Source organism: Cebus imitator, unplaced genomic scaffold (assembly GCF_001604975.1).
Source record: "Cebus imitator isolate Cc_AM_T3 unplaced genomic scaffold, Cebus_imitator-1.0 Scaffold258, whole genome shotgun sequence".
NCBI lineage: Eukaryota > Metazoa > Chordata > Mammalia > Primates > Cebidae > Cebus > Cebus imitator.
Genome location: NW_016107573.1, coordinates 1,831,657 through 1,847,395, shown reverse-complemented (window position 1 = coordinate 1,847,395; position 15,739 = coordinate 1,831,657). Strand labels below are relative to the sequence as shown.

The following is a 15,739-nucleotide window of genomic DNA, read 5'->3' as shown; positions in this document are numbered from 1 at the left end:
CCTCCTTCTCCCCCTCCTTCTTTTCTTCTTCCTCTTCCTCCTCTTCTTCTTCTTTCTTTTTTCTTCTTTCTTCTGGGTCTTGCTTTGTAGCCCAGGTTGGAGTGCAATGACATGATGTCAGCTCACTGCAACCTCCACCTCCTGGGTTCAAGCAATTCTCCTGCCTCACCCTCCCGAGTAGCTGGGACTACAGGTACATGCCATCATGCCTGGCTAATTTTTGCATTTTTAATAGAGATGGGGTTTCGCCATGTTGATCAGGCTAGTCTCAGACTCCTGACCTCAAGTGATCCACCTGCCTTGGCCTCCCAAAGTGCTAGGATTACAGGCGTGAACTACCCAGCCAAGAGTCATTCATTTTTAAGGAACAATTATTCACCTTTAGGTGTTTGAAAAATACCATCACATATTGGAATTTCTCATTTCTTTAGAGAATAAAAAATGGTTTATGAATTTATAGTAAGAAATGTTAACTGCCAAGAACCAGAGAATGAAGCCTACTGGCTCCTTAGGAGGCAGCATCCTTCTCCTCAGGGCACGGAGGTGGTCCGAGCAAGGGGATGTCAGGCGGGGGTGACGTTCTTCATTTCTCCTTCTCGGGCTGCCTTAAGTCCCACCTCATCTGTCTTTGGCCAAGCTTCTCTTAAGGAACTTCCTTCCTGAATGTGGACTTTTCTGGGGCCTCATTATTTTGAGATTGATTTTTCTCCTTTGCAAAAACTGCATGGATGGCTTCTCAGCAAGCCACGTCTCGGAAGCTGCCAGCCCACAGTAGTGACTGCAGCAGCCTTCCCGGCAGTGACCCTCTACGCGAGGGGGGTGACCGCCCACCCTCAGTCCAGCAGGCCTGTGGATGGAGGAGGTGGGATGAGGGAGGCAGTGGTGGGCCAGGAGGGCTAGTGCTTGTGTTAGCAGCTGGGGCCTTGCTTGCAGAGAAATGTGGGCTTGTCGCCTGGGGGCTCCTCTTTTACAGGAGCAAACCCTGAGGCCCGGGGGAGGGCACCTGTGTGAAGGTACACAGCCTATTGGTGGATAGATGGACGCTCTGAGCTGAGGACCCCGTTCGATGCAGCACGTTTGAGTGGGCAGGAAACAGTCGCGACCAGCATGGGACAGGTTGGCTGAGGTCATCTTGGGGAGAATCACTGGAGATTGTTTCTTTGCCACTTTGTACTTCGCTTTTCTCTACAGAGCATTTTTAGTTTTCTGGCTTGAACACAGATCCATTTTATAGCCAAGCAATAATGGTTGATGCTTGTAGCCTCCTCATTGCAGGCCAGCCATCGTGTTAAGCACTTTACAGGCATGAACCCATTTTACAGATGAAGACTGAAGGTTAAGATGTGAAGTAATAACTGCGGGACCATGGGGTGAGAAATAAGATGGGGCTCCCAGGTCTGCTTGAGTCATGAAAGGGAAAGGCATCTCTTACTTGGGTAATTAAAATAAGGAGGCCCCTCATCCCTATTCATTTAAGACACAAATCTGCCTGTGTGGAGTATGAGGTTTCCCCTCGGCAGGCACTGTGGGTCTCTTCCTTGCTCCCCACAGAACCCGGCCCAACCCAGCCTGTCCGTAAATGTTGCTGAATGGCCTCCTGGAGCACCTGCCCACCACACTGCAGCCAGAAGAGGCGGGAGGGTGCCCAGAGAAAGTGTGCCAGGTGGAAGAGAGGATCTTTGCAGGCACTGCACAGCTAGGCCTGGCCAAGGGGGACCAATCATAGGGAGGACCACAAGATACTCAGGTTGTGATTCACTTCGGTTTTATTCCTTCATTAGCTCAAGAGGCAGGGACAGCAGAAAGGAAAACAAAACCTGGACTCTCCTAACCCCACGGCACCCCAGTCCTCTTCATGACACATACCTGCACACTGCCTTACACTTTACAAAATGCTTTCTCGGCCAGATGCAGTGGCTCACGCCTGTAATCCCAGCACTTTGGGAGGCTGAGGCACTGGATCACCTGAGGTCAGGAGTTCAAGACCAACCTGGCCAACATGGAAAAACCTGTCTCTATTAAAAGTAGAAAATTTAGCCAGGTATGGTGGCAGGTGCCTGTAATCCTAGCTACTCGGGAGGCTGCGGCAGGAGACTTGCTTGAACCCAGGAGATGGAGTTTGCAGTGAGCCAAGATCGCACCACTGCACTTCAGCCTGGGCGACAAAAGCAAGACTCTATCTCAATTTAAAGAAAAAAACAAAAAAAAAACAAAAACCTTTTCCATTCTGATATTTTCCATCCATTCATCCATCAGGTTCCTATTTAGCATATCCCATGCTCTCAGCTCCAGGATGTGCAAATAAACCAGGCAGATGCAGTCCCTGCCCCTTCGGGGCCCCATGGCTCCTGGTGGTGGAACCCTTTCCCCACCAGGGCCCGTGTCTCAGCTTGCGCTCCAACACTGATACCTAGAGGCAGCCGCATGTGGAAAACACTTTAGTGTGATAACCGGGGCATCAGATGATTTCCAAGGAGAAGCCACCATGGCTGTCTCCAGGCCAGGAAAGTGTCATCCAGTAGTTTCCAGTGACCTGCTCAACAGTCCTGGCGCCATCCGAGATCAGTGACTTCTCCAGCGTGGGCCGCCACATCCTTACTTTAGAACAGTCCCTCTTGCTCCGGCCTCAAGACAGGTGTTTGCATTGTGTCAAGGGAGATGCTCACATAGGTGGGTCTCTTCCTTGTCCACTAAAGTCCCTCACTGGTCAGGGATCGCTGACCCCACAGTCATCAGCAGAGTGACCAGGTCTTCTGGTGACTGGCTGGGAGAAGCTAGGCCCCAGGCCCTGTGGCAAGCTCCTTGGGAGGGCCAGTGGTTTCAGAGGAGCTGCGCTGGGATTTGGACCAAGGGTAGCAGCTCTCCACGTGTCAGCGAGGGCAGACAAAAGGCCGCCTTACACAGGCCAAAGAGCGGGTGCTATGGGAGGCCATGGCCTATAACCTGGCGGGATATGGGGCCGCCGCTAACAGGGAACCAAATCCTAGAGACTGGGAAAAGTGTGATGGGCCGGATGACAAAACACCAAACTGAATTAGTGCTATGTGGACAAAGGCTAGACTTCGATGTGGAACAAAGGAAAGTTTCATTTTCTGAGATATCAGGACACTAAGAGAGCTTTTTTCCTCTCCTTTGGTTACTGGGGAGGCAGGATGCCTGGCCACCATGCCAGCCACTCTCGGCCTTGCTTTCCTCATCTGCAGAGCTGGGAGGCAGCACCCGGGCCTATGAGGGATAAATATGGAACAAAGGATGGAGATGGAACGTGCTATTATGGGATGTTAAAGCTGGCAGGACCTGAGGTGGCATCTAACCCAGTGCTGCTTACCTTGGCTACAGCACTAAAGCCTCCTAGAGAAGCTTTCTTATGATATTGATGCTTGAATCTTAAATTCAGCTGATTAGTTTAAAAAAAAAAAAAAAAAAAAAAAAAAACAGGCCGGGCGTGGTGGCTCTTGCCTGTAATCTCGGCACTTTAGGAGGCTGAGGCAGGTGGATCACAAGGTCAAAAGATCAAGACCATCCTGGCCAACACTGTGAAACCCCATCTATACTAAAAAACAAAAATTAGATGGGCGTGGTGGCACATGCCTGTAATCCCAGCTACTCAGGAGGCTGAAGCAGGAGAATCGCTTGAACTTGGGAGGCTGAAGTTGCAGTGAGCCAAGATTACGCCACTGCACTCCAGCTTGGTGACAGAGCAATACTCTGTCTCAAAAAAAAAAAAAAAAAATACTGATATCCTTCCCTCCTCCAAGTTACCAGGCAGTCCCATCACCCAGGAGGTTGAGCCTGCAGGCAGGAGTTTCTGGTTGTGTCTCAGAGCAGGTGGTGGGCAGGCAGATGAGTGGGTTGGGGTTTAGAGAGAGCCCTGGAGGAGGCTCTTGTCTAGAAACCCACCAACCTGGGAGACTAGGGCCTTGCTGAGATGCAGGTGGGTCCCTGGTCTTAATGGCAGGGGATCAGAGGAGGGAGAGGGAGCCTGAGTGCTTCAGCTCTGGGTCCCTTCTGTGCTGTCACACAGGGCTCAGGGGGGAAGCGGAGAAGGAGGCTGCAGCCCCATGGACAGCTTCCTGAGCCCAGCTGGCATGGGGACTGTCCTTCATGCATCCGCCAGGCTGGGCTCGAGAACAGCCCTGTGGAAGTCCTGGGCAGCCACCTCTCCACCTTGGGGTGAGACGGAAACCAGGACGGCGCTGGAGGGAGTCAGCCCACTGCAGAGCTGGATCTAGGGCAGGCACCTCATTCCTTCAAGACAACTCTGTGGAAACCCTGGTGGGGTGGAGGCTGTGGGTGGGCTGGGTGCTCTGCCGGCTGGAAGAAGCTGTGGGCAGCAGGCCGTCTTTAGCATCACACCGGATGCCATAACTGAGGCAGGCACCTCTATCTTGTGCTCCATTTCTGCGCCTGTGTGACTTCCCTGGAGTGGGCCTGGCTGCCCAGCGCTGTCCATCTTCCCTAGGACAGCTGAGGGATGTGTGCAGCTCTAGGTCACAGCCCTCTTCCAAGTGAGGAGGCGCCCTGGCTTGGCACATATGCCTCTATTGTTCACCCCCTGTTTTGGTTCGTGGCTTTGACTACATGCCCTGGCTCCCCCAGTGAGAGGGAAGAAGGGGAGTTTCTTTGTCCTCCAAGATGTGTGCTTGTCGATCTCTCTAGCCGGCCCAGGGGTATAGGGAAGTGATTCCCCCGAGAAGACACCACAGACACCAGCCTACAGATTGAAGTTTATTGATAGGGTTTCTGCTGCTGCAGCTCCCATGAAATGGAAGCAAAGCCTGATATTTATATGGCAGGCCTGGTGCCGCATCCCACAGGCCCCACCCTGGCCTTGTTAACAGGTGTCCCTGGTAGGGCAGAAGCCCTGCACACGTCTCCCAGATGTGGTCCCCAAGCTTCCTGCGGCGCCACAGGTACACTTAGCTCTCGCTGCAGCAGGAGACGAGGGCAGATGGGCCTGCGGAGAGAACCGAGACGACACTGGCGCTCTGCTTTGGGTTTTCCATCTGCCTGCCAGAGTTTGGGATTTATTATTTATTATTATCTGATTTTCCATCAGATTAGATCCTGACGTGCCTTCCAGCGTCCTCGAGTTGAGCTTCTCAGAGTCTTTAGCTGTCTGCCTCCTGTAGGGGAGTGGTGTCGCTTGTCCAGTTACCCAGGGGTCTTTAATTAATGATCCCTTATGTTGCAGAATCCCTATAGGGCCCCCTTTGGGTGAGGCAGATCTGTCTCCTTCTGGGTTCCCCAGTCAGGAAGGACTGGCGGTGCCTCGGGGGCGCTCGCTGCTCCCTCACCGCTTCCGTCTCCTACTTGCTGCTTCAGGGGGGCTCAGGCTCCAAGCGGTGGCCCATTCCACCTCTGTCCTGGGGCTCCTGCTCTTTCCTCTCCCTGGAGCGGCATCCTCCCATGCCACCCACCACCAAGTTTCACCATCCTGCACCAGCTGTCAAGCTGCTACCTCCTTCTAGAAGCTTTCTCAGAGCCCCACCCGCAACCTGAAGTCATCTACCCAGCTCTCACCCAGTGGCTCCCGTATGACCCTCCTGTGTCAGTGGCCAGAAACTCCCTGTTCTTTCGGAAGCTCATAGAAGACCTCTCAGGCTCTCCTTCTCCATTGCCTGAATGGATAGAGTGTTGGCAGCTATAGCCTGGAGGGAGGGAGGTCCTCCTCTGGTGCCACTCCAAGGCAGGCTTCCACCTCCCGCCTGCCCCCTCTAGGCCAGGTTGGAGGGTATCAGTAGGCAGGGCTGGGCAGGGGACTACGTGGTCCCACAGCCCCTGGCCTAACAAGCTGCTGTGGTCTCTTGACCTCCAGGGCCATGGGGGTGCCAGGTGCCACTAGGCTGTTGGTAAAGATCAGCAGGCCAGGTGCAGTGGCTCACGTCTGTAATCCCAGCACTTTGGGAGGCCAAGGCAGACAGATCACCTGAGGTCAAGAGTTTGAGACCAGCCTGGCCAACCTGGTGAAATCCTGTCTCTATTAAAAATACAAAAATTAGCTGGGCATGGTGGCACATGCCTGTAATCCCAGCTACTCAGGAGGCTGAGGCAGGAGGATTGCTTGAACCCAGGAGGCAGAGATTACAGTGAGCTAAGATCGAACCACTGCACTGCAGCCTGGGTGAGAGTGAGACTCTGTCTCAAAGGGAAAAAAAAAGGCCAGACGCGGTGGTTCACACCTGTAATCCCAGCACTCTGGGAGGCTGAGGCAGGTTGATCACAAGGTCAGGCGTTCAAGACCAGCCTGGCCAACATAGTAAAACCCCGTCTCTACTAAAAACACAAAAAATTAGCCGAGCATGGCGGCAGGCACCTGTAATCCCAGCTACTCAGGAGGCTGAGGCAGGAGAATTGCTTGAACCTAGGAGGTGGAGGTTGAGGGGAGCCAAGATTGCACTCCAGCCGGGACAACAGTGTGAGACTCCAGTGCAAAAAAAAAAAAAATCAGCAGCCTTAAGGTGTTGGTTAGGCTCCTAACTCTCCATGCTGCCCTTTCCTCTTCTTGGGGTGACACTTGGAAAATACCCTGTAACATGTGGAAACCACCCAACAGCTGGAAGTGCAGAGGAGGCAGTCACCCAGCAACTGGGCTGTTCATGCTCAAACACGGTGACGTCACTTGATATCCCCCGGTCTCCCATCCATTGCCTTTCTGTTATCAGCATCTGGCTAATTGGATTCTGTGATCGGGCTCTGGCAGCTTAACAGCCCTCCCCAAATCTAAATCAAAGTCAGCAAAACTGCTGTAATTGAATGTGGGAGGGGCCAACCACACGGGCTGGGAATGGCTGTATTCTGGCTAGGGTGCAGCGCCCCCGCAGTACTGAAAGCAACACCGCCGGGCTGTTTCTCCTCAGAGCCCCCACTCGGGGGTGGAGTGTCTCTGCATAGCCAGACTAACAGAATAGGATGCGCGCCCTGCTTAAAGTCGGTAGCGCTCAGAATGGAATGAGCGCCGCGCCGTGGGGTCTGGAGCCCGGTGAGGGGAGCCCCAGAGAGCAGTGACCGCTGGAGGATGAGGTCATGGGCTGGAAAGTTGCCAGGGCTCAGGGACTAGGCCTTGCCCGCTCGCAGTCGTGCATATTTGAACTTAGCTCTGCTGAGAGGGGAGGGATGGCAGTGCCCGTCTCCATTAATCACGCTGTGAACCTGAGAGAGGTCCGCTGGTCCAAGGGTATCCTGCCGGTGACTGACAGTGGATATCAGGCCCCCAGCACCGCAGCCCCCACACTGCACTGATGCAGACACGCCTGCTCTGGGGAGTAGGGAGCAGGGCAAGGCTTCTCTTCCTTTGTTCCCCGCAGGGCCCTGCCTGGTCTATGGACATGCAGATGAGCAAGTTCTGAGCCTTGTCCTCTGTCGCCCAGGCTGGAGTGTGGTGGTGCCATCTCCGCTCGCTGCACCCTCCGCCTCTCAGGTTCTAGTGATTCTCCTGCCTCAGCCTCTCCAGTAGCTGGGATTACAGGTGCCCACCACCACACCCAGCTAATTTTTTGTATTTTTAGTAGACACGGGGTTTCACCATGTTGGCCAGGCTGATCTCAAACTCCTGATCTCAGGTGATTCACCTGCCTCAGCCGCCCAGAGTGCTGGGATTACATCACATTCTTTTAAATATCTGGACACCCCAAATGTGACTCCAGTTAACCAGAGGCTGGTGAACCAGCCCAGTGCTTGGGAGCCCAGAAGAGGGAGCCTGGGGGCCGCAGGCACTGCGCGTTGAAGTGAACCACACTGGGCCTCTGGCTGAGGACGAAAGAAAGAAATCCCACAATGCAGGTGTGCAGCAGGGCGCAGGAATGGGAAAGTGCCCAAGTCAGCACAGAGGGTGCAGGGTCCCCACATGCGGCACTGGGATGGGTTGAAAAACCAGGAAGGAGAGAGGATATGGGATGCTGGTGGGTGCTGCTCCAGCCTTGCGGGATGTGGACTGTCGGAATGTCCTTCACTGCCCAGGACCCTGCGGGTGCTCCCAGCATCCTCCTCCAGGCCCCTGCTCTTCCACTCCCCACTCCCCCCAGGCCCCACCTGCCTGTCCCTTGCCAGTATGCATCTTAGCAGCACCTCGCACAGAACTCATCCAGCCCAGCACTGGGTGTGGGTGCAGTGAGCGGGGTGAGTGCCAGCCTTCCACCCTGCCCCAGGGGTGCTCACCTCTCCAGTGACACATGTGAGGGGACGGGTCCCTGCTGGTCATCCCATGCCTTAACCCTGGAGGAGTTCACGGGCAGGTGAGGGCAAAGTTAGGTTCCCTAAAACAAGCAGTGACAGTGGGGTGGCCGCAGGGCCTCTGCCCCTGCAGCACCACCCGGTCACCTCCTTCCCGCAATCTATAACTAGCCTGTGTAGGCTTTCAGTTTCTTAGTTTCAAAAAGCTGCCCCCACCAGGGCTTCCTCATTGAGAAACTTGATCTGTTTTCCTCCAAAGATGAGGAAAAAGCTCCACTTCTAAAAATAGCCCACCTGGCTCCCATGCACTAGCTGTTTCCATGACAACCCACTTCTTCCTAGGAGCTTCCCTACGATAGAGGGGTCCCAGCCCTGAGGGGGTGCCCTGTGGCCTCAGATCCAGCTATTACAGGGGTCAGGAGAGCCCTGAGTGGGGAGCGGAATGTGGGGACACAGTAAACAAGCAGGGGCTCCCCTGGTTCTGAGCCTCTATGATTTGAAGTAAACTCAAGACAGTTATGGCCCGGTGTGGTGGCTCACAATCCCAGCACTTTGGGAGGCTGAGGTGGGTGGATCACTGGAGGTCAGGAGTTCGAGACCAGCCTGGCCCACTTAATGAAATCCCGTCTCTACTAAAAATACAAAAGTTAGCCGGGTGTTGTGGTGCATGCCTGTAATCCCACCTACTTGGGAGGCAGAAAAATTGCATGAACCTGGGAGGTGGAGGTTGCAGTGAGCTGAGATCGTGCCACTGTACTCCAGCCAGGGTGACCAAGCAATACTCCATCTCAAAAAAAAAAAAAAAAAAGGTATATGCAAAAGTGAACTGTGTCAGTAGAAGGTGACAGAGGTCTTGGCGGGCTAGGGGCCTAGGGCCCTGGTACATGTGAGGTCCCAGCTCTGCAGTGGCCATGTGCCGGGTGGTTACCATCCTTCCCAGAGCTGCCAACAATATTCCTGGTGTTAGGACCAGCACACTTACCCAAGGCCATGTGGAGTCAGAAGCAGGACTGCCTGGCCCAGCACTGCCACCTCCCCATCCCAAGCTGCCACCTCCATGCAGAGAGCCTGGTCAGGGAGGCATATGTGCCAGTCTTTGCAGGAAGGACAGAGGGAATTGAAAGGTCTCTGTGCCTCAGGAGTCTCCGTGATCCACTTGAGAGCGTCCAGGGTCAACTCCCAGGCAGTAAATCAGACCATAGTGATCAGAGTGAGAATGTGGCATGGTGTGCAGCCCGGTCACAGCGACTCATTGCAACAGCCAAGCAGTGGATCCCAAAGACGTCCACATCCTACCCCAGAGCCTGTGGAGTCATCGCCTTAGATGGCAAAAGGGATGTTGCAGATACAGTGAAGAATCTTGAGATGAGGATTCTCCTGGATTACCCAGGTGGGCCCAGCGTAATGACTAGATCAGAGAGAGCAGAAGATGCTGCTTTGCTGGCTTTGAAGATGGAGGAAGCAGCTTGAGCAAAGGAGTGAGGGCGGCCTGCAGAAGCTGGAAAAGGCAAAGCAACAGCTTCTCCCCTGGAGCTTCCCGAGTGAACGCAGCCCTGCCAACACCTGGATTTCAGGACTCCTGACTTCCAGAGCTATAAGATAATAAATGTGTGTTCTGGGCTGGGCATAGTGGCTCATTCCTGTAATCCCAGCACTTTGGGAGGCTGAGGCAGGCAGATCACAGGTCAGGAGTTCAAGATCATCCTGGCCAACATAGCGAAACCCCATCTCTACTAAAATTACAAAAATTAGCTGGGTGTGGTGGCACATGCCTGTAATCCCAGCTACTCAGGAGGCTGAGGTGGTAGAATCGCTTGAACCCAGGAAGCAGAGGTTGCAGTGAGCTGAGATCACACTACTGCACTCCAACCTAGGTGACAGAGTGAGACTCAGTCTCAAAAAAAAAAAAAAAAATGGTGTTGTTTCAAGCCATTGTCTTAATTTCCTCGGACTGTCATAATAAATTACCACAACAAGTGGCTTAAAATGACAGGAAATCATTCTCTCACAGTTCTGGAGGCCACAAGTCTAAAACCAAGGTATTGGCGGGGCTGTGCTTCCTCTGAGGGCTCTAAAGAAGAATCTGTCCCATGCTGTCCTCTTGGCTTCTGGTATTACTAGCAGTCGTTGGCATTCCTTGGCTCATAGTAGACCCATCGCTACACCCCTCGGCTTGTATGTGCATAGCTAGTGAACGTGAGTGGGTATTTCAGGAATTGGTGTTTTTCTGGGGATGGTCATATCTGTGAATAGGCTGGGGTGCTTATCCCACAGTCATTGTTCCACATAGTCTCAGGAGCTGGCCTGCACCTTATTCCCCAGCCCTGTGCCTGCCTCAGAGGCTGACATCAATTGCTCTTTCCGGGCTCCACTGTCTGGAGCCCACATTCTACCACCATCACAGAGAAGTCATTTTCATTAGAAGGCTAGAAGGCATGGGCCCCCTCTCACCCCAAGATGTCTCTGAGGAAGAACAGAGTTAGCTCTCCATCTTCCATGCCCAAATGTCCTTGCATTAAAAGCCACATCCTTTGCAGATGGCAGAGCAACCTGCTGGGAGCCTGGTCAGTCGCTTTGCCATGAATGTTTGATCTGAACATTAGAAGTGCACCAGAAACAGCAGTGCACAGGCAGCTGGCCAGAGCAAGTCCTGGGGACCTGCAGGCAGAGTTCAGGAAGATCGCCCTGGCCACCTTGCTTGGAGGCATAGCTGGGGGACATGACTGGCTGCTTGCAAAGCAGAAGGACAGGGAGGCAGCTTCCCCTCCAGAGCCTTTCAGCTCTGAGTCCTTCTTCTATCAGCCCCCTCGTTTAATTCCCTGGGTCACTGTCCTCCTCTTTGTCCTTGGAGGCCTGAGCCCCTGGCCTACCATGTAGGGATGTGGGTTCCTGCCCTGCCTGACCTCCTGTTCTCTGGTTGCCCCATAGATTCAGCCCAGATGTCCCCGTGCCAAGCCATGGCCCTCTTGCTAGGATGAGGGCATGGGCGGGGGAGACAGGGTTTGTAGCCCTACTTCCCCCATGCACACATCCTGCCTCCCCCCTCCTCCTGGCTAGGATGACAGTCTCGGAGAGGGAGAGAGACAACTATAGGCCAGCAGGGCAGGTGCAGTGCTCCCCAAAATCCTGTGATGGGGGCTTATTGTGCAGGGTGAGAGTTGGGGCTCACTCCCTGATTGGAAGTCACTGCACAGTCTCACGAAAACCAGGGTGCCCACACCTGTAATCCCAGCACTGTAGGAGGCCAAGATAGGCGGATCACTTGAGGTCAGGAGTTTGAGACCAGCCTGTTCAACATGGTGAAACCCCATCTCTACTAAAAACACAAAAATTAGCTGGGTGTGGTAGCACGTGCCTGTAGTTCCAGCTACTCAGAAGGCTGAGGCAGGAGAATCACTTGAACCTGGGAGGCGGAGGTTGCAGTGAGCCAAGATCGAACCATTGCACTCCAACCTAGGCAGCAGAGTGAGACTTCATCTCATTTAAAAAAAAAAAAAAAAAAAGGCCAGGTGCAGTGGTCCACGCCTTTAATCCCAGCACTTTGGGAGGCCGAAGCAGGCAGATCACTTGAGGTCAGGAGTTCAAGACCAGCCTGGCCAACATGGTAAAATCCCGTCTCTACTAAAAATACAAAAATTAGCCAGGCGTGATGTCACATGCCTGTAACCCCAGCTACTCATGAGGCTGAAGCAGGAGAATCGCTTGAACCCAGGAGACAGAGGTTGCAGTGAGCTGAGATTGCGCCACTGTACTCTAGCCTGGGTGACAGAGCAAGAATCCGTCTCAAAAAAAAAAAAGAAAAAAAAAAAAAAAAGGCAAAGCTAATTTAATGCTTTTTTTTCTAATTTGAGGAATGTAATATTCAATAGTTTTTATTTACACCTCTAATCTTAAGTTTCATCTCTTTCCAGTGTGGGTCTGCTCCATCAGGGGACCCCTTTACCCAGAGCTGAGACTTCTGGACTCAGTGTGGCCGGAGTTTAGCAACGTGAAGGCCAAGTCTCTACTAAAAATACAGAAATTAGCCGGGCGTGGTGGCAGACACCTGTAATCCCTGCTATTTGAGAGGCTGAGACAGGAGAATCACTTGAACCCAAGAGGCGGAGGTTGCAGTGAACCGAGATTGTGTCACTGCGCTCTAGCCTGGGAGACAGAGTGAGACTCCAGCTCAAAAAAGTAAACTTACAAAGAGCACAGGCCCTAAAGCCAGACACCCAGCTGCTCAGGAATCCCCTCGGCCTGTGGCCCTGGGCAATTTCAACATACCTGTCTGCCCCTAGATCTACCTCACGGGGTTGTCACAGGCATTAACTGAGGCAGCGCCTCACCCAGGGCCTGGCACCAAGAAAGATGTGGTACACATCAGCCGTTAGGGCCTTTCTAAGGCCGATCCAGAAAGAGGAAGACTTACAGGCAGACAGAGTGGACTCAGATCCCAACCCTGTCCCTCAGTAGCTGGGCACTAAGCTGATGGCTTGGCCTCTCAGAACCTGCATTTTCTTGCCTGCAGGGAGGGAGGAATAGCCGCTGTCTACCGACCTCCACTGTGAGGCCCAGTGCGACAGCGGATGGAGCTGATGACCCAGACCCTGGTTCAGCCTGTGTGGCCTCCAGATGTTTGGGGGCCGCAGTTCGGCTGCTATATGCAGATACCGGCTGTGGCCTGTCAATAGTCTTGCCAGGGTAGGGACCGTACCATCCCCAGGAGACAGATGAGGAAATCAAGGCTCTGAGAGCTGAAGTCATGCTGAGGCTGCCTGGCTGGCCACCCTCTTCCTTCCCAGCTGCCGGGGCCTCCATGGGAGGGGCAGGTGGTCATTTGAATAACAACTTATTGTCATCTGGGGGATGCAGTTGGGCTGGCTTGTGACAGGAGGCCCCCTGACTCCAGGCTGTATGCTACCCCAAGGCCCCTGTGGCCAGAGGGAACAGGGTATACCATGAGCACTCTTCCCAGCTCCCCTTGGCTTGGGCCCCATGCAGCTGGCTGGCCTGACCCTGTCATGGACACCATGTGCACTCAGAAAGGTGACTCAGCCATGTCCACCCCCACGTCACTTGCCTGCCGTGGGAAGAAACATTCTCTCACCATATGCATTCTTTTTTAAAAAAATCTTATGTCTTGGGTTACAGATTTTCTTCATCTAAAAAAAGTTTTTTGCTGATTTTTTCTAAACAAGGTGTTTCAGAAACCCCTTGGCAGCTACAGGCTCTGGGACTCACAGGGTGGTGTCAGCCGCTTGCTGTCCTGTGCCAGGTATTAAACAGCAGCAGGGCCCCCAGTCAGCTGCCCCCGCCCCACCTGCTGTGGTGCGCCACCCCCGAGACACCCACAGCCCCATGACCCTGGACACAGGCTGGGCTGGTAGGAAAGGGAGGTCCAAGGGCCCTGGGCAGCTGCATGACAGAGAGGTGAGAGGGGCCGTGGGAGTCAGCAGAGGGCACAGCCTGCCCCTCTCATGGAGACCCCAGCAACCCGGAAGGAAGAGGGTGACCAGCCAGGCTGTGTGGGCATGACTTCACCTCTCAGAGCCTTGATTTCCTCATGTGTCACCTGGGACGATCCTGTTCCTACCCTGACAAGGCCACTGAGAGGCCACAGCATGTCTGCACACAGGTGTTCATCAGTGAGAACGAATGCACTCCTGCAGGGGGATGGGGGAAGGCAGGGACAGGGGCACCTCAACTGTGACATGGGATCTTTGGGCAGACTGTTTTTGTCTGTTATTATGTTTTGGGTTTTGGGTTTGTTTTTCGTTTTTTTGAGACAAGGTGTCATTCTGTCATCCAGGCTGGACTGCAGTGGCACGATGGCAGCTCACTGCAGCCTTCACCTCCCCGGGCTGAGGTGATACTCCCACCTCAGCTTCCTGGGTAGCTGGGACCACAGGCACGTGCCACTATGCCCGGCTAATTTTTCTATTTTTTGTCAAACACAGCATTTTGTCATGTTGCCCAGGTTCTTTTGGCACTTTGGACAGAAGGTGGCATTGGGCTGGCCCTCAAGGGGTGGGTGGGGCAGGACCTCTGGTAGGGGCAGGTGTGAGAAGGTTCCAGGCAGTTGGGATGCAGCAGGAAAGGCCCAGACGGGAGCGCTTGAGCCTTTGCAGGGAACAGGGCACAGATTGGTGTGGTGGGGGTAACGGGCCATGAGCAGAGAGCAAAGTGAGGTTGACTGGAAAGGGGCTGATTGGTTTGGGGTAGGCCTGTGATGCCAGTAAAGGCACCTGGCTCCATTCTTGGGTCTTTGTGCCCACAGAGCAGTCTCCAGCTCACCCCCCAGCATGGACCATCCTTCCTGCACCGCAATGTAGGAAGCTGGCACCCTGCACGCAGGTGGGTGCCTGCGGGCCTGCCCCTTCCAAAGCCCAGTCCTGGCCCTGCTGTTCAAGCTGGGTTCTCTTTACAGTCCTTCCCACTGACTCAGCTGGGCCCTTGGGAAGGCTGGGCCAGGATGGCACAGGCACCTCACCCTGGCCAGGAACAGGAATGGACACCATCTCGGGGACTGATGTTTTTCGAGTGGTGCTATCTGCCCTGCACTGCCCGGCCCGGCTGTGTAGGCCTCTTGGTACCGTGTCTGTTGGTGATGACCGTCACGACTCTGTTTTCTTCCACAGATGACTCAGGGGATGATGATGAGGCTGCCACCCCAGCTGACAAGAGTGAGCTGCACCACACCCTGAAGAACCTCTCCCTGAAGTTAGATGACCTCAGCACGTGCAATGACCTCATCGCCAAGCACGGTGCTGCACTCCAGCGCTCCCTGAATGAGCTGGACGGCCTCAAGATCCCATCTGAGACTGGGGAGAAGCTGAAGGCTGTCAACGAGCGGGCCACCCTCTTCCGCATCACATCCAATGCTATGATCAATGTGAGTACCTGCCCCCACCATCGTCCTGGCACGGGGCTCCCTGGCTCTGGCCCCGGCATCCCTGAGTGGGTGACCAGGGGCGCTTGATTGAAAGGCCAGGGTTCCATTTCCTGCGTCTCCATGGTGTTTCCCAGAGCCAGCACCCCCAGCTAGCTTCAGGTTCTTGAGTCATCGCCTTCATCCTGCCATCATTGGGCAAGGACATGCTTCTGAATCGTCAGGAGGAAACTGGAGCTGGGTGTGGACTCTGGTGCAGTCTACAGTTAGTTCATGCCTGGATAAGAAAGGTCGGGGTCCCAGGTTGACTAGCCAGCCTGGCAGGTCAGATCTGCCCTTACAGTAGGGACACAGCTCCCACACTGGCCCTGAGTGGCTGCCATGGCTCCTCCCTGGGTTCATTCCCCAGATGCAGGGAGCAGACGCTGGGCATGCACGAGGGGAGGGTGTGTGGTGAGGGGCCGCAGTCAAGGTCTCCCTGAGCTAGAAGAGCCTCAGAGCTGAGGCTGCCAAGGTTGTGCCAACCTGATGGTAGATGAAGCGAGTAACTGCTGCTGTAAACTAAGCAGCCCAGCGCAGGAGTCAGCCACTCACCCCGGCTCTGGAAGCCACACGGCTATGACTGGGAGCCAGGAGGGTCTCTCGATGGTGGCAGGAGGATCGTGCTTGGCCCTGCTTCACTCTTCTTTATCTCGT

The 15,739-nt window shown here is 54.3% G+C and overlaps 1 protein-coding gene across 4 annotated transcripts in view; it reads left to right on the top strand.

The window, feature by feature from the left end:
* The window catches only part of OSBP2 (oxysterol binding protein 2), a 209,277-nt gene that overhangs the window by 160,165 nt on the left and 33,373 nt on the right, over nt 1-15,739 (top strand). For all 4 annotated transcript variants that reach the window (XM_017499574.1, XM_017499573.2, XM_017499572.1 and 1 more), the window contains one exon: nt 14,793-15,046. In XM_017499574.1, the coding sequence (XP_017355063.1) occupies nt 14,793-15,046 (254 nt within the window). The remainder of the gene's footprint in view (nt 1-14,792; nt 15,047-15,739) is intronic.